The sequence below is a fragment of the Anoplophora glabripennis genome, unplaced genomic scaffold (assembly GCF_000390285.2).
Source record: "Anoplophora glabripennis isolate ALB-LARVAE unplaced genomic scaffold, Agla_2.0 scaffold301, whole genome shotgun sequence".
NCBI lineage: Eukaryota > Metazoa > Arthropoda > Insecta > Coleoptera > Cerambycidae > Anoplophora > Anoplophora glabripennis.
In genome coordinates, this window is record NW_019416435.1 from 140,850 (window position 1) to 160,017 (window position 19,168).

The 19,168-nt window shown below is 32.4% G+C and overlaps 1 protein-coding gene across 3 annotated transcripts in view; it reads right to left on the reverse strand.

Moving 5' to 3' along the window:
* Window positions 1–19,168, reverse strand: part of LOC108909058 (E3 ubiquitin-protein ligase TRIP12) — an 88,787-nt gene that overhangs the window by 2,958 nt on the left and 66,661 nt on the right. For all 3 annotated transcript variants that reach the window (XM_018713285.1, XM_018713286.1, XM_018713284.2), the window contains 4 exons: window positions 13,749–13,922; window positions 10,689–11,479; window positions 6,089–6,277; window positions 5,571–6,030 (listed from right to left, as the gene is read on the reverse strand). In XM_018713285.1, the coding sequence (XP_018568801.1) occupies window positions 5,571–6,030; window positions 6,089–6,277; window positions 10,689–11,479; window positions 13,749–13,922 (1,614 nt within the window). The remainder of the gene's footprint in view (window positions 1–5,570; window positions 6,031–6,088; window positions 6,278–10,688; window positions 11,480–13,748; window positions 13,923–19,168) is intronic.

Genomic DNA, 19,168 nt, shown 5'->3' on the forward strand with positions numbered 1-19,168 from the left:
ATTTTTTTTGCAGATGTAGGATCGATGGGGACTTTTCACATTTCATTTATAATGATGTTCCCAACATTTGTACCAATTTTCAGCTTTATGCAAATTATTGTAACCTTGAATGTCTATTTTGACAGGGCTATGGGCTGGAAAAGTAAGAAAATGGGAAAAGGGAAATTTAAAATTTGCCACTGAGGCTGACATAATTAGAAACTATTCATTCACTTTAGCCGTGTTGTGAAAATTATAAATGTTATCACTAACAATTGCATTCACTAAAGAAATGCTATTTAAATGCTTTAGTACTTAAGCTACAATAATAATCCCTATAGATGTGAATCATATTCTATTAAATGAAAAATATTGTGTTTGCAAGTTGCATTTAGAAGTAACATTTAAAAAGTTGTAATTAGCACTAAAAATGTGAAGACACCATATTTCAGCCTCAACACATGGCAAATTATTCGAATAGGCTTTTTCAAATACTTTAGCTTTAGAATAAAGCACAACAGAAATCAAAATGACGTAAAACCAATCTAACTCAACTGAAACGGCATAATGTAAAATGAAATAAATTTTAAATTCCATCTTACAGAAGTCCATCTTATAAGTTTTTCAAGGTTTTTGTATAAATATATAGAGGAAAAGTTTCCGACATGACAAATAATCCTGTTAGGATGTGGGATTTTTCAATTTACTATTCTCATTGCTAAAGTTATATTGAAAAACTGAAAAAAGTGCATTATCAAAGTTTTATTGTTAATTAAAAAGTCGAGGAAGATAAACATGTCTCTCAAAACCTTAGGAAGTCTAAACCAATGATATAGCAACCTGTCGGGAATGCGTTCAACCACAGTATGTACAGTTTCTCATTAAACATCCTGACTGTATTTCTACAGTGAAAAACCTTAATTAAAAGTCACGTCTAATTCCTAACTTCATCTCATACTAGAAGAAAAAATGTTTAGTTCTTGAGATAGAAGGTGATTAAATTTTATTAATGATAATTTTCAAAAAGAAAATTTTTAATTTATTAATAGATCTGGAACCTTATACTGTAGATGAGTATTTTAATAATAATAGCTTGTAATGATGAATTGATCTCTGAAATCTATTATATAGGTATTTCTTTTTTCTATATGGATAGTTGTAAAGTTGTTAGTGCTGTAATAGCAAAGCTCTGTTGACGTTATTTTCATTAATGTTACTGGATCTATGTGACTGTTCTTGAAAATAAAGATTATTATTATTATTATTATTATTAGTTTTAGTTCTCATTCGTTTCAATGTTTCCTCGCTGGTAGATGGAGTGTTATCAATGGTCCTACTTGCTGGCCGGTCAGATTGCCAGAGTTGGAACCATGGCCATTCACAGTTAGTATAAAAAAATTTGGGAGATCAAAAAGTTAAATGGTAGAACACAAAGTTGCATTTTCTTAAAAGAAATCAAAATTGTTGTGGGATTGTGGTACACTAGAACCGTTTTAAGATTGCCATTACGTCACAAGTGTGTCCTAATGTCAAAGACAGTCGTTGCGGCCGTGAATTCATTATTAAACGTGCTAAAAAGAGATACAATGATGGTATAAATGTCTTCATAGTTTCAATCTATCACAGACAACCGTTCCAATATTTTATGTGTATTAGAGTGAAAGAAAATGGAAGACGTTTGTTGGCTATTTATTTTACTGTAGTTTGACTAGCGCATTTAAAACAAAACAGAACTGACACTCATTAAAACATTAAAAATTTGACAGCTGTTTTGATCGCGTCTCCATACTAACTGTTCTATATATTTTCTGAGCGTTGAAATATCGATTTTTTGGCATATTTTCACATCCAGTAATACTAGTACTAAAATTTGCGAGATATCCAGATTTAGGAATTGTCAAGATAGCTCAGTCATTATAGACATGAAACAGCCTGTTTCGGGAAAAAAATACTATTAGAAGTTTATCTGCAGAATATTGTTCAGAAACCTGTTATAAACAAAATATCAAAAAATCAACTCGAGGCTAGTTGGGAAACTTTGTTTAAACAATGGTCAAAGTTATGGAAAAGTGGTTTTTTGACTCACGTAAAAAAACTATTATTCGTAGCGAAAAAAAGTTTATACAAAAAAGGTAGGTATTAAGCCTATAAAATGAGACAAGTCCGATTAAATTCCGATAATTTGTTTATGCGCAAGAGCTCAAAAATGGTCGAAAATGGCCGTTTTTTTCTATTGCTAATAATTAATGCAATTTTCATTGCAGACACTTGTAATTCAGGATTTTTTAGGCTTTTTACACCCTTAATAAGTGGTAAAAATTTCAGCCCGAAAGCTTAATTGGTTTGGCGTTGGCGGCATTTGTTATCTAAGAAGATGCTATTTTCAATTCACTTTTCCCAAGCTCACAGGCGTTGTAGAGTTTCGAACATTAGTTGTTTTTGTACCTAAATAGTTGTATTGACATGCATTTACTGAGAATTTAATTTTTCAAATTTAATTTGTTTAAAAATGACTGAAAATATGCCAATATTTATTAAATTGTTAAGATAGATAATTATAAAATAAAATAGTAACCTCTATAATTTAGTTTTCTTCGAATTTAAAAAAAAAATCGTAAGTTGATTAGAACCTGATACTTTTTTTTTTATTATTTAATCGCAGTGACCTTAATTATTAATATTAAGAGCAGAAATTTGGAGAGAGTATACATTAAGAGCTATATTTTCATGTTCTACATTAACATTAAGGTGAATTTAACTATTTACTTGCGAAAAAGAAGATAGCAGCGATGCGTTCTATATTACTTGGTATAGCGAACGAGTGGGGAGAGCGAGGCGGAGCATGCGCGCTTAACAATTTAATAAATATTAACATTTTTGTAAATGTATATGTCAATACAACTATTTAGGTACAAAAACAACTAATGATCGAAACTCTACAACGCCTGTGAGCTTGGGAAAAGTGAATTGAAAATAGCATCTTCTTAGATAACAAATTCCGCCAACGCCAAGCTAATGAAGCTTTTGGGCTGAAATTTTTACCACTTATTAAGGGTGCAAAAAGCCTCAAAAATCCTGAATTACAAGTGTCTGCGATGAAAATTGCATTAATTATTAGCAATTGAAAAAAGCGGACATTTTCGACCATTTTTGAGCTCTTGCGCATAATCAAATTATCGGAATTTAATCGGACTTGTCTTATTTTACAGATTTATTTAATACCTACCCTTTTTGTGTAAACCTTTTTTCTCTATGAATAACAGTTTTTTTACGCGAGTCAAAAAACCACTTTTCCATAACTTTGACCATTGTTTTAACAACTAATCTCGAGTTGATTTTTTGATATTTTGTTTATAACACGTTTCTGAACAATATTCCGCAGAGAAACTTCTAATAGTATTTTTTTCCCGAAAAAAGCTATAATGACTGGCCTAAGATGACATTTCAATTAAATGAAAGCAGTCACTAATTTGACTAAGATTTTTCGTCTTAGTTCATATGAATATTGCTTGTGACGCAATGGAAAAGATACAGCGGTTTTAGTGTATACTCCTGTTGATCTTATTACAAAACAATAATTTGTATATTTCTTCAGTTTTCAAAAAAGTATTAATTGTACCTAATTTGACTGGATTACCTTGACAGTATATAAAATGAATGAGTAACTAAAATAATAATAAAACTATATCACTTGGTACTGTAAATATAAAGCATTTGTTTGGCATCGATCACATGAACTTTTTTCTTATTTTTGGAGAATATTCTTGAGAACAATAGAGAATAAATTAAGAACAAATGTTTTTTTTTAATTTTTATTCTATTTTTAGGAATATTTAAAAAAATTTTCATTAAGAAAAAAATTAACTAAACTACTGTATTTAATTATTTTGACACCGTGTATCTCGAAAACGAAAGCCCAGAGAGAAAAATGTAAGAGGAAAAAAATGTTTCTTTTCTCAAGAGGAATTTACAGTTTTCCATTGCGACACTTACTTAGGGACACCCTGTATAAGCACGAATTACAAAAAATTAGTGCAGAACGTTGCCTAGAATTTTGGGAAATATTCTCATTCTCATGGCTAAGAAATATTCTCCAGAATTCGCAAATGTTCTTGGAGATCGAACAAGAACATTCACGTAGCTGGAGTATTATAACATCCTGTATAGTAGAGCAATTAAAATTTTTGTGACAACTTACGTAAAAACTTATTGAAAATATTTCTTCTTTATTGGTTATTGAGAAATAAATTTTAGTTGGCCTCTAAAGTAAGTTAATTCATTGCAATACAAGGCATATCCACAGAGCACTCAATTTTTTAAAAATCAAAAGGGTAGTACCTATATTTATGAAAAATTTACATATTCGGAAAGGTACATAAACACTATTTTACGACGTAGTCACCTTCAACCTCAATGCTCTTCGTGAGCTGAAGGACGAACTTTCTGAAACCTTCGTAAAAAAAAACTTCCTCTGTCTCTCGGGCCCATTGTTTTTTACAGCACAGTGGGTTTAATCTCCAGTAGAAAACTTTTTTCCACCCATAAACACCTAGAGAAGAGAAAAGTTGAAAGTCAGAAGGTGTCAGGTCAGGGCTGAGCAGGGCGGTTGACAATGTTCCAACGGAATGAATCAGAGTTGCTTTGTGGCGTTGGCTGTGTGGAGACGTTCATTGCTATGCAACAAGCACACTCCCTTCGTTAATATTCCCCTTCTTTTGTTTTGTATCGCCCCCTATAGTGTTTTCAGAGTTTGACAGTACCGCACAGCATCAATTGTTTCCCCCTGGGACAAAAAGAGAAACTTTTTAGTCCTAAAACACAGTTGTCATGACTTCTCTGGCCGAAACAATGGCTTTGAATTTTTTCACAGATGGTGAAGACGGATGTTACCACTGCATGTTTGCACTGCACGTTTCGTCGCCAATCACAATACAATCAAGGAATTGTTCACCTTCCAGTTCGAAGCCCTGAAGAAATTCCTGTGAAGATGTGATATTGTTGCCTTTGTGTTGATTTGTAAGCTGTTCTGGAACTTACTTCGCACATAATTTTCGATAACCAAGTGTTCCAGTAATGATCCCATGCAGAATAGGACTGGAGATTTGTGCGTTCATTTTTTCGATCTTGTTCATCAAAAACATTCGTTCTGCCAGCTTTATACTCAGGACACCAATTGTACACATTAGTACGATTCATCACACATCTCCATAAACAGTTTTTATTTCGTTAAAAATCTAGAATGGCACCTTTCCGTTTGCAAGAAGCCAGATTACGCTCACCTCGCATCTGGCGGGATTCGGAATTCATTTTAACACACCACTACAATAACAGTTCTCAACTGACAGACAAATAAGTGTACATTCTGCTTTCAACACCTTGGCCTTGAATATAGTGTTCCCAACTTTGTCAAAAACAAAGACAACAGAGCATCAGAGTCTCAGTACTCCTACTTTGTGGACATGCCTTGTATTATAATTTCTCAAAGAAAATGGTTTGCGATAGTATAGCACTCAGTTCAGCTTTAAACCTCAAATGATATATTTACAATGTTTTAAATAAAAAATATATATATTTAACTAAGACATACTAACCTCCTACAGGGAGTCGAGGACTTCCAGTTAAGAACTGAACAAACATCCTTTGCTCTTCTCTATTGTAAGAGCTCAACACTTCAAACAGAAACCGAATTGCCTTAGAATCAGCATTATATCCATGATCTGGCCTACAACATTCCATAAGAGTTTTCACGTCCCATCCTAAGTTGTAGTCCTTGGGACTGCCACAGAATACGGACTCTAATTCTTCAGGTTGAAACACCCGGAGATTTTGTAGTGGGAATACTGACTCGAAGCCTTCACGTAAAGATTCCATTTGACGGTTTACTCCCTCATGCAGTATCCAATGAGTCATGAGCTTAACGTAAAGATGTAGGTTATGTACGGTTACATGTGTTGATTTACCATTTTTCATTAAATCAACATTGTGGCCGGGAATTACGAAATCTATACCTAACTCCTCAACTAAACATCCATCAAATTCTAGTTTCTCCAACTGAAAAAGTTAAACAAATCATTAAAATAATCCAATAAAAAAAAACTAAACTGATTACCTCTTCATTCTTTTCCTCTTCGGTTAGATCAGTTCTTAACAGAATCTCATCTCTTTGTCTCACAATGTTGTGCATTTTGCGAAGAGTCTTATATATATCTGGATTTACATGTTTCAAATCTGCTAAAGTTAAACAGTGTTCTTGTCCTAATAACCACCGGTAGAATGTTACAGAAAATGGAAGATCGAGCTAAAAAATTTAATTATCTTATCTTATATGAAACAAAAAGGAAATTAGAATTAAAAAAACTTAAAATGTACAGTATGACATAGAATTGATGATTGGCCACCATTACAGGAATATGGATAGAGTAAATAGGAAACTGCAAATGGGAATCTTTATGGCATGATGTATGACAAGTATTTGACTTAAAATTCAAACTCGTTGAGGTTGTAACGTTATCGTAATTATTTTTTCCAGTGTCACTTATATTTTTCACAAGATAAAATGAATTGTCTAAACCAAAGCACTGGATCGATTAAATCTGTTACTGATTTTATCAACATTGCTATAGAAAACAAGACAGTTTTAATGTTTATATTCATTATTGTCATAAATCATCTGTTTCTATAAAGCTATACTGCTAAGTTGGAGTTGTTCCGAGCTTCTTCAAAAATCAGAATCACATGTACTTTCTCAGCGAGTATTTATTTTCTTAATAAATGTAGTAAATTTGCACAATAGTATAGTCTTTCCGATATCAATTGAAGAACCAAGAGGATGACAGTATGTACCAGGTGCAGTCGCTGACGCAGCAACTCGGCATTGAAATATTTGAAAAACCTGTTCCCATATTTATTTAGCCATACCCATATACAGATCTGGTCGAACTAAACGTGGAGGTGGTAGAAATATATAAGCCCAGTTAACGAATACGCGCGCGGGCAAACGAAATACAAATATAGCTGCATTGGGCCACTGCCAATAAATCTCAGCCGTTGACAAATTGCCCAACAGTGCAGTGCAGCAATGCGAAATTTGGTGTGATTCAGGTAATTTTAATTTATTATAGGCACCTTCTATTAATCATTGATATTAGAATTGCGAAAGGGAGAAATAATATTATTACATGGCACTTGGAGACTTTTTGAAATGGAACAAAACGAAATTTACCATCAATATAATAAAATTCTTTGAGGACATTATATACAAATTATTATAATGTTTTACCTTTATCGGAAAACTTTTTTAGGGACGCCTATGAAACTCATTAAATTTTATTGCCAGGCGTTTTTTTACACGTTCAATATCTTGTTTTCAGCTGCAATGCTGCCAAAATAAGTGCAGCACTAAATCTGCTAGTCTTTCTTTATATACAGGGTGTTTTCAAAAGAAGTAGTATAACTGACACCGATGAATCTACAGCCAAAAAGGACACATTTTCCATAAAAATATCCTTAGTAAAATGACCACCTCTTAGGAGATACAGCCGCTTAGTTTCAAAAAAATATTAAATAGCGGCTGTAATTAGGTCAATCGAGAGGTTTTGTTTATGACAAGAATACTAGTAGCAAACGGACTGTGCCATCATATAAAAGCCTGTAGATATAAGCTTATATATTCCCTACACCAATTTATCATTAATTAATTTTTTATAAACATTTTTATGCAAAGAAAGCATTTTTTTTAAGTTCTTTGCTTATAAAACCTAAACTAACGAAGCAACCTGAATCCTATAAAGAGACAATGTGTACAGAATCAAAATACAAATAAAAAGAGAAGTCGATCAATCTGATTGAATAATTAGAAACGAAGAAAATCCGAAAAAAAAAACGGAAAATTTAGTGTTTTTTTTTAAATTCATTACTCCTCCATTTTTTAAGTTATAGAGATGACCCTGTGCACAAAAGTAGTGAATTATACGTACTTTAAGTATGCACAAAGCAGGAACCATTAGTTTTGGCACAATTGCAAATTGAGTTTTTTTGTGCATTATTTTGCAAAACTTCTGGATGCGTTGGAGGTGGTTCGATTTTAGTTTTTCAGCTGGAGTTTAAAAGTAGAAGGATAATACAACAAAACATATATTCTAATTTCCTGATAAACTGATGTAAAATAAGTTGAAAATTCCTTCAAATATGTTCAAAAACGGACGTGTGCACGTACGCGGTCGAGTAGTGCGGAAGATCGGGAGATAAGGGGCAGTGAATATATAGGTATACAATTTATCATATTGTCAATAACTAGAAGCAGCTGCTTTTTACATTGAACTTAAACATGCACAGTGACCACAGTGACAGAGTGGTAAGAATACACGGAATCACAATGATGTGAAACCTGTGGACATTCCTTGTTTTGTTTCTGCATTTTTTGACATTTACATGAAATCTTGACATCAAACGTGAATTTGAGTTTTCTTACAAAATGTACTATTCTTTTCCAAAGAATACATATTTAGGTACCCTTGTTTACCATTAATGACATTTTATTACATTTTGTAATGAATTTATAAAAAAAAAACTATACTATAATTAACAATATTCAGGAATGGCATTATTGCCATTTGAAAGCTGAAATTTTTTTCAAGAATTAAAAAAAAGATCTATGACCAACAGGAGCCGAGGAAATTTGTTTTTTTTTTCAAAAAATGTATTTTCTATTTCTTCAACTAATCTACATTACTTTTATTATTTTATTCATATATATTAAAAGCTGTAGGTTACTCTCGCTCCCACACTCGCCCGCGAAAAGAGGCGTACGGTATTATCAAAGGCTTTCCTCGCGAGCCGCGCATTATCCAAACGTCGTATTTTGAAGGTGATCTGTCCGCGCTTTCTATGTGAAATTTCCACTTTAAAAAGATTCTTTGCCAAAAATGGACTTTTTTCGGTGGGAGAGATACCCAAAGTATATCCAATATTTAAACAGAAATGGAGACAAATGTCAGTGAAGACATCAAAATAAATTTTGTCATTGTCAAGAAATATGTGTTTGAAGTATTTTAGTAACAAAATTTTGTATTCCGTTCTGTTTTGAATGTGTGTATCTTTGTGTCGTGTTGGAACTGACACAGAGCTAGAGGATGTATACACTTGTGAAAATTGTTGATTTTTTTTTTAGTATTTTTTTAGTATTGGCTAATAAATATTATTATTATTATTATTATTTGATGCGTTTTCCCCGCCGATTGTGGCACGGCAAATCGTTACATTGCCGTTAGGCATCGGTTCCGAGATCCTTTAGAGACGCAACTTTGGTGACAAAACTTGATCTGAACATTTTTAATTTTCTGTTTAGATTCGGAGAACCAACGTTTCAAATAGCCCATGTAGGCTCCACCCAGCGTTAGATTGCCGTAGTTCATTTTGTAAACTCACGACAGTGAAGCCGAAGGTCCGGGGTACGAATCGTGGGCGGGTCACATCTTTCCTTTTTTTTTTTCTTTTTGGAAAATGTTATATATTATTTACCAACCCACAGAGAATGCACCGCGGAGCGGCCGAAGGCCCGAGCGAAAGGTCAAGTTTGCGTTAGTGGACTTGTCTACCTTTCTAGTTAATATAATTCGTGTACGTATCATTAAGTAAATTCAAATTAATTACTAACAAAAAAGTTTAATAAATGTATAAGAAAAGAAAAAATACGCTGAATTCAATACGTAGGATCGACAAAACAACAGTCACGTCAGTCTTTCTCCCCCCACCATGCACATCATGTCAAACCGAGCAAGCATTTTATGGGGCTCAACAAAATTAAGTTTAGTGTATAAAAAGGAAGTCAATGATTGCAGACTATTGTTTATATTGAAGCAAAAGTATTCAACTACAACATATATAAATTTTAGACCTTAATAATAAATGAGGTCGTAGCGATTTGAAAAAATTGTCTCAGCTCCCGTTGGTCATAGGACATTTTTTTAAATTTTACAAAAATGCACTTATTCTGAATGTTTAATAAAAAAATCGTTTTTCGTTTTAAAGATATAGAAGTTTTAAAAAATGCGATTTTTAGCGTTTTTTTTTGCAATAACTAATATATTATTTGTTTATCAACTAACATCGGACTGGGCTCAAATTTTTTTTTTATAAAAAGTTCTTTCTAAAATGTTTAGTTTTTTTTAAATGAAAAAAACTGTTTTTTGTAAACTTTGGACGCTATTTTGAAAATGAAGCCCTAACATTCAGCTGGGGTCAAGTAGTTCAATCAACTCTAAGGAATTTTGCCTAATTTTTAAGTGTATTTGTTTACTGAACTAAATTTTGGAAAAAAATGAGGTATTTTTGAGAATTCGACTGGCCTAGTTGAGCAACACATCCAATCTTACGAAGATATAGGATAGATCGATTGGTGGATAACATCAAAAGATGAGTTGTTCTTTTGATGCAAAATCCGTATGTTTCCAGAAAGATGGGAAAAGTGGTGGCTATCAATGGAGAATACTTTGAAAAATAATAATGTATAACTCTTCACAATAAAGCCTTGAAATTACAAAAAAAAAAACGTCAAAATTAATTCACAGCCCTAGTACATCATAATAATCACTTTGCAGATAATTATTTTGTGCTAAAATGTATTAATTTCAAATATAAAGGTGAAAGGTGGCTGCAAGAAAAGTGAAATACAGTGTATATATATTTTTTTGTTATAAAGTTTGACTTACCATTCTAGAATCCATGACGGCTTTAGCCATAAACTTCCCCATAAATCTGTACTTGCTTTTAATTCTGGTTATTTGACTGACTTTCGCTCCTCTCGACAAAGGAATGGGGAATAGGCCGACGGGGTTATGAACGTACTCGTTCTCACTTGAGCCAGGCGCATTCCACAATTCTAAGCTAGTTTTTTGCAACTCCTTAGAGACTAAAGCGTAAAATTCTAGAGTTGGTCCAAGACCGGTACCAACTTCATTTTCGTATTGCACTTCTAACAAGGCCTTAGACGTAGCCAAATCCTGCATCACCTGCTCCGCCTGTTTTAAAATGTCGTCCCTGGATATTGTACGTTTCCGTCTGTCTAATCTGGGCGTTACCCGCTCTTGAGAATCGCTCGAGCTCAACTCCGGCGACATATCGAGCAACCTTTGTAAGGCACGGTCTCTATCGAAAGAAGTTGCATAGAAGAGAAGTTGACGTGTTTCAAACGGGAATAAGAAGGGACACACCGATGCTATTTGTTGCAACCAGTTTGGCAGATTTCCTGTCATGATGACTAGAGGGTCCTGGAGCTGACGACTGGCTTTGGCAGCTATTTTGCTGTTTAAAAATTCAGAAATTGGTAGTATAGGCTTGTATTCTACGGTAGGATATAGGGTGCTCCAGTACATGTTGAGTGCGTTGAGGATTCGTAATAAGCATAAAACTTCCAAGGAGGCGTCTTGAATAGTAACAGATTCAGGAAGCTGAGTAACCAAAAATGGCGACAAAGGAGATTGTATTGGAGGGGTAACTCCTTCTGAAAAATAATAAAACTCCAATAGATGATATTTTAAAGATAAAAAAGAACGAAGTAGGTTCAATATACAAGGCGTTTCCAAGATTGGATAAATTTAAATTTTAGCCGTCAAAATAAGCAAAAAAGTTCTAGAAACAATGTGCAGTAACAATTTGTTTTCGAAACGGAGAATATTGAATTTGATAAAAAATCATATTTTCTAAAATATATCTGTGATCAAATTTTGTCTAACAGGGTTCGTAATTCAAAAGTAATAAAGAATTCCGACTTTTCCAGGTTTTCCCTGACAAAAAAAAAATCCAAATCACTTGTAGTTCATTTTTACATACTAATTGATGTTTATGCATTAAACTTTTTCTTGACTGGACTCCATATTCTTTTTTATCCCTAAAGAACCTCATAAAGATTTCAAAACTGCAAATAGTTTTCTTTTTCAAGATTCCAGGGCCGCTTTCACAAAATTTCCAGTAGTAAACCTCAAATTCCCCGACTTTCATAAATATTTTTAAAATTCCTTGACTATTCCCTGTTTTTTTTATGAAGAATAATGAATTCCCCGACTTTTCCCAGTATTCCCGGTCGCTATGAACCTTGTCTAATGATCTTATCTAACTAAAGGTAAACATTCACTGAATTTATTATATAAATAGGAATAGGTCAACTAAAAATTCCACAAATTCTACACCACTGGATATTTCGGAACTTTTATTTCTGTTCCTGTTTCTAAGAATTATTTCATTTCATTCAATAAATGGACTATTTAAAAGTTATTACTTTTTTTAATTTACAATACCAAAAAAGTTTATGGGATCCTTTTCTAACCCTCAAAGGTCACACTAGTGCGACTTTGTACCACCGTAATTTTTAAACAGCTGGCATTTCACAGGTAACAGCTGCTGAGGGTTCCCCCACCACGATAATTCTTCTAAATCACAAAGAGTCAAGCTGTACCACAGCTAGCCTCAGTCCGTTATTGTCGGCCAAACTAGAGAGTCTGAAAAGTCCGATTGGTGCAAATTCTCACTATGACTAGTGTGGGCAAAAGTGTGGCTGAATATTCAGGCTATTACAAATTCGCTTCTCACTACAGGGATCTCGGAAACAGTAAGATACGATGTAGCTTAAATGGGGCCAAGTTGCATAATCAGGGGACCAACATTATGCCTCTAAAAAATCAAGGCTAACATGATTAGTTTTCGAAATATTTGAAAAAAATACTAAATTTTGAAAATCTTTTTGTTTCATTTCAGCCTTGTGTGAGGTAATATTGAAAAAAAGAAAACACTTTCTCATGGTAACTTTTTGCCCTCTATCGAATGTCATAATCAATTTTTATATGTAACGTTTTGTCTCTCCAGGACCATCATCAACTTAATTTTTTTAAATACGACCGTGGAAATTTTCCGAGAAATCGAATGATGTAATTAGGTTTGAAAAAAAAAAATATTTGTTAATAAAAAATGTAATGCAAGCCTTCATGCATTTTTTATTAACAAATAATTTTTTTCAAACCAAATTACATCATTCGATTCTCGGAAAATTTTACCCCAATTTTGATATAAATAAGAAATGTTATGCTTTCGTTAATAAATAAAGAAGACATAAGGGTTTAAAGTTGGCAAAATCCCAATTCGCACTAGTGTGACCTTTAAGGTGGCCCACCCCAAGTTGTGACCTTTGAGGGTTAATAATCATGAAAATTTGATTCCAATGTAATAACGATGTTGAAAATATCATTTTTATAAAAAGAAATTTTTCAACAATGATTTTCCATGAATTGTAGTTAAAAGAGCATTTTCTGAAAAACAATGTAGAAATTTTGAAAAAATATGTCAACTTTATAAATTTTAATTAATTCTTCATTAAATATAAAATAACAATTTTAATAAAAAAAATTCTACAACTTTTAGCCCTTACTTCAGCTTATCTGATAGCATAGCTTATAAATCAATGGTATCTGCACTGATTTTTTAAGGAGAATTCTATAAATCCAGTGATTTCATGTAAGTCGCTAAAAACTCTATAATAATTGAAAGAAATGGAAGAAAACCATGACTGCCATATTTGACTATTTGTCATAAATTAGACAAAAATTTGATATGCAAAACATATCTAAAAGTAACATTAAGATATTGAGATACGGCTTTCGTTATTTAATTCTTCTTGAAATTGGATCATTTTATCGATCTCCTCGGGGTATACGACCAATAACTCAAAACTATTGAAATTGAACCACTTTACAGAAAATACGAGTAGTGAAAATAATTACCATTCCATAGATCATCTCCTTTACGTCTTGAAGTACTTTTACTGGAAGACCCTTTCCCTTTTCGACTTGAGTGACTTGATGAAGTAACATTACTACTTCTTCCTGATGATGTAGGTTCTTCTTTTAATGGTCTATAATAAATTACATGTGTTTGGACCCAAATTCCAGCATTACCTAAAACAATTTATAATTTTTTTGTAAACAGAGTAAAATCTCAGTCACTGTTATCCGAGGCTGAGGTTATCTGAGTCTCTGATTATTGGAACTGGTTTAAATTTTCCGAGTTTTCAATTATTTGAAACTGCATATTATCTAAGTTAAGCAATGCAGTTTCCACGATATAAATTTTTGTGCCTGTTCTGGTATATCTGAATGGAAATTATATTTAAATACTATCACGTTTGAAATGAAGTATTACATATTTGTGATATGGAATAAAAAACAGAAAAATATTATTGTTATAATGCAGAAACATTTGGAATATCCCAGTTTTCAGTTATTCGAGATATGACACCCACATTACTTCCAATAAGTGAGCTTCCATTGTAATGCGTGTTTGAGCTAAATTGATCTCGTCAAAGATTTTTTATATTGAGTTTTGGAATAACATAATTGGTATGAGGAAAGTTTATGTTGGAAAAATTTGGTGGAGCTCTTGGTAGTTACAATTATATCAAGTATTGCACTTTCCAATTCTTGTCACTTTTTTTTTTAATTAATACACTTATATCCCGAAAATTAAAGATCTTTAACAAATGTCGATTTTTTTATTTTTTACATTATGCAGGCTATGTGTAAACATATATTATCTTGAACAAATACTGTAGTATTCATTAACATTTTTGATTTTTGTACTGTAGGTTTTGTGAATGTCAAAAATATCCATAAAATGATGGGGATATTGAAAAAGTTGAAAAATAAAAATAAATTTTAAATGCCAGAGTTCACAGTATTTGAACTGTTTTTCTAATTCACAGAATAGTGTTCCGACTTAATTTAATGACGACACTTAATTTGATGTTACAATTTTTTTAGGTTAATGATTAAAAATCATTAAAATCAATTGTTCAAGTTGTGTTTCTATATGAAGTTACAAAGAACATGAACATTGGGATATCAAAATTTTAAGGGTGTTTTTTTATTCAAAATAACTGAAAAAAAAAATTATGAAATTCGCAAAATTTTTTTCAAACGTGTCAAAACTTTTCATTTTCACAATTTTTACCTGCAATGAGGTTCATATTCTTAGAAAACATGTTAATGCATGAAAACAACCATTTTGCTTTTAGATCAAAATTGCGAGCTCCACATTTCCTGTGAACAACCAACTCGGATGACGACCTTTGGTGGACAACAGCCCATAGCTTTGGTATATTTTCAACACAAATGAGTTGCAAAAATTATTTGTAAATGTAGTTCAATATTAATAAAATAATGTCAAAGTTTGATTAAATTCTAATCAATTTATTCCACACAAAATAAATTCATGAGAAACGCCTGAAAATCAGTCTCCTATGTGGTTTCTCCCCTTAATTTAATGACGACACTTAATTTGATGTTACAATTTTTTTAGCTTAATGACTAAAAAAAACATTAAAATCAACTGTTTTCTTTAACTCTAAAAAACTCAATTATATATATATATTTTAAAATAATAATTGAAGAAATGGTAACCGCAACATTTAAACCACCACGAGTGACACATCAGTTAATGCAAAATTAAAAATACTTATTAAAAGCTGTCCCACACTCGACCGCGAAAACAGGCGTATGGTATTATCAAAGGCTTTCCTCGCGAGCCGCGGTCCTTCCTTTATCCCAACGACGTATTCTGAAGGCAATCTGTTCGTGCTTTCTATGTGGAATTTCCACTTTAAAAAGAGTCCTCGGGGAAAATCGAATTTTTTCGGTGCGAAAGAGATACCCAAACTACATCCGATGTTTAGACAGAGATGCAGACAAATGTCAGTGAAGACGTCAAAATAAATTGTCTTTTGACGCGTTTTTCTCGCCGATCGGGCCGCGGCGAGTCGTTATTTTGCCGTTAGGCACCGGATCCGATCTTTTAGAGACGCTACTTTGACGATAAAAGTTGATTTGAATATTTTCAATTTTCTGTTTACATTCGCGGAAATCCAAGATTTCAAATAGCCCGTGTAGGCTTCACCCAGCGTTAGATCGCCGTAGCTCATTGTTATATATTATTATTTACCAACTCACAGAGAATGCACTGAGAGGGCCGAAGGCCCGAGAGAAAGGTTAAGTCTGCGTCAGCGGACTTGCCTACCTTTCCAGTATGTATTTTAAAAGACATGACTAGAAAGGGAGGCAAACTCCGCTGACGCGGACTGAGCACCGCTCCGCGGTGCTTTCCTCGCTGGTTAGTAGATACACTTAAGGTGGCCATATTCCTGGCCGAGAAATAGTGAAATTTCTGGCGTTTTTAGGTACTGAAATCTTTAAAAGTAAAACGTGTAGAACAAAAGTAAGCACAAAAATAAAATCCTTGATGTTTTGTTTATTCATTGTTACCATTTAAATTTACTCAAAATAATAACTAAAAAAAAGCGCGTTTGCTGTTATTCTAACCCCACATTTTAAGAATTATTTTCACGTATTTATAAATAAAAGTAAACAATTTTATATGTAGGACTAAGCAAGTAAATGTTATAAGAATATTTACATGTGGAATTATATATAAAAAAGTTAGTATTTTCGTAGATTTCAGTACCTAAAACCTTAATGGTTTGATCGTTTTTTTGCACCTGTTTATTCGTTTTACTGCGGCGTCTTTGAAAATACTCAGGTGGCATGACATAACATTCCTATTATTTGATAAGCTTTAGATTATTCAGTTATTAAATGTTTGAAATTATTTGTCTTTGCGGAAAACACTATTTAAAGAATATGGGGCCCTTAACATTTTTTGAAACACCCTGTATGTAAAAGTATGATGAGAATGTTTTTCAAAAAAGGGTAGGCCCCGCTCGGGAAAAGAATAAGATAAGTTTCTTCCAAACTTCCAAAAAAGGCATCTGGTTAGTATATATAAAATTTTTCATCCAAAGACTATGTAGGTAAGGCAGAAATGGTAAAAAAATAAGTTAAGACATCTGGTTAATAAATATATAAATTTTCATTAAAAGACTAGTAAATAAATTCAAAGTTAAAAGTGAAAAGAAACAAAACTGCCCTTAATTCTATAGAACATCTAGTATTTGGATTTTAAAAGAAGCGACTTTTCTGCAAAAGATTTAAAGAAAAAATTTAAAAAATGAATAAGAAAAAATCTAGTCCACATGTGTATGTTTTACGAAACATCCTGTACATAAATTGAAAAAAAACACCTGGTTGATAGGATATAAGATTTTTCATAAAAATATGATACTTCAGTACAAAATATAGAAATGGAAAAAACAATAAGGAAATTTTCGTTCTATTCGTAATTTTTATCTGCATCAGTATAGGATGGGTCAATTCTGTGAAATATGGATTTTCAAAAAAATGACTGGTGAGTAAATATACAACTTTGCTTCAGAAGATTAAAAAAAAATGAACAAAATGAAAAAGGAAAAACGTAGTCCAGCTGTGTCAGTTTTATGAAACACCCAGTACATACATTGCAAAAAACATATGGTTAGTAGGGTATAAGATTTTTCTTAAAAATATTGCAGACTTCAGTAGAAACTGTAGAAATGGAAAAAAATATACCTAAGGAAAGTTTCATTCTGTTTGTAATTGGATCAGTTTTGTGGAACATCCAGTATAAAGATTCAAAAAAACATTCGGTTAATAAATATATAATTCTTCATTAAAAGATTTTAGTAAATAAATACAAAGTTAAAAGTGAAAAGGGAAAAAATTGCCCGTTTCAGATGTGGGTCAATATTGGCAATACCCAGTACATAAATGGATTTTCTAAAAAGCGGCTGCTCAATAAATATACAACTTTTCTTCAAAAGATTTCATGAAAAAATTTACAAAATGAATCAGAGAAAATCTGGTCCATCTGTGTCAGTTTTATGAAACATCCTGTGCAAATTGCAAAAAAACATTTGGTTTATAAGACACCGTGTGTAGAAATATCTATTTGAAAATTTAGGTAGGTAGTGAAATGAGAAAAAAATCCTAGTCCGTCTGTCATTTTTGAAACACTCAGTATATAAATTTGCAAAATGCCTCTGAGTTCTACAATATAAAATTTTTCATAAAAATATTGCCACAATAAATTTCTGAAATATACAGAAGCCTCTAGACCGATAATTTTAACTTGGATCAGTTATGTAGAACATGCAGTATACGGATTTTCAAAAAAACCCTTTGGTTAGTAACTATATAACTTTTCATGTAAAGATTTCAATAAAAAATTTGTAAAATTGAAAAGAAAAGTAAAATCAAAGTTCACCTGTGTCATTTTTATGAAATATTCGGTACATACCTTTGTAGAAAGCATATGATTACTACGATATCAGATTTTTCATAAAAATATTGCAATCAATAAACTGAAATATATAGGAGCCTCTGGACCGTTCGAGTTTCAACGCAATTTTTTAGACGCCCTGTATATAGAAACCTATTTGAAATTTTATATTTTTTTGTTATAGAAAGGTTTAAAAAGATGAATCCATATATAAAATTAAATTACGGCAGTATATAAAAAAAAATCTTAGGTTACCTCGTCTGAGATTGAACCACTGACCTTGCGAATACAACNTATATATATATATATAATCTTAGGTTACCTCGTCTGAGATTGAACCGCCGACCTTAGGAATACAACATGGCGTTTTTACCGCTGTGCTATCGACTGCTTCATCCACAATCCGTCTGTACTGATATTTTAATTGTCATTCACAACTGAAGTAATCAACAATTTTTGTAATGTTAAATTTGCATTTCTCTAACACAAAGTCGTCTCGCAAAAGATCCACAATGAGATAAAACAGATAAAAAACATTCCATGACTTGGAAGAGTAGTTTAGCCCCAATTTATTTCTATAATTCGCAACTTTTGATGTATGGGGAGTAAGTAATGCAATATAGTAACTAACGAAGCAAATGTACTAATACAAAGGTTCAAGGGTTTAGGTACTATGGATTGGTTTAAAATTATGTACCTAGTTTTAGAGGGCAAGTACTTACGTTAATTCGGGGGACAGGTATCGTAATCGTAGGCATGTTAAGCGGTAGAGCTGCGAAAATGTAAATAACCTAACCTAATAATAAGAAATACCTGTATATGTCGTGGCGTAGCAATGTATTAAGGTTAAAAAAAGGTCTAGTAAGGTAAAATAACGGTTCGCCGCGACCCTACAGACGCCTTTCGTGTTTGGCGTGAAATTATTTTAGACATAATTAATCTGACATTTCTAACGACATTCGAATTTTCTCCGAGTGGGCGTGTCTTAAAGCTTCAATCT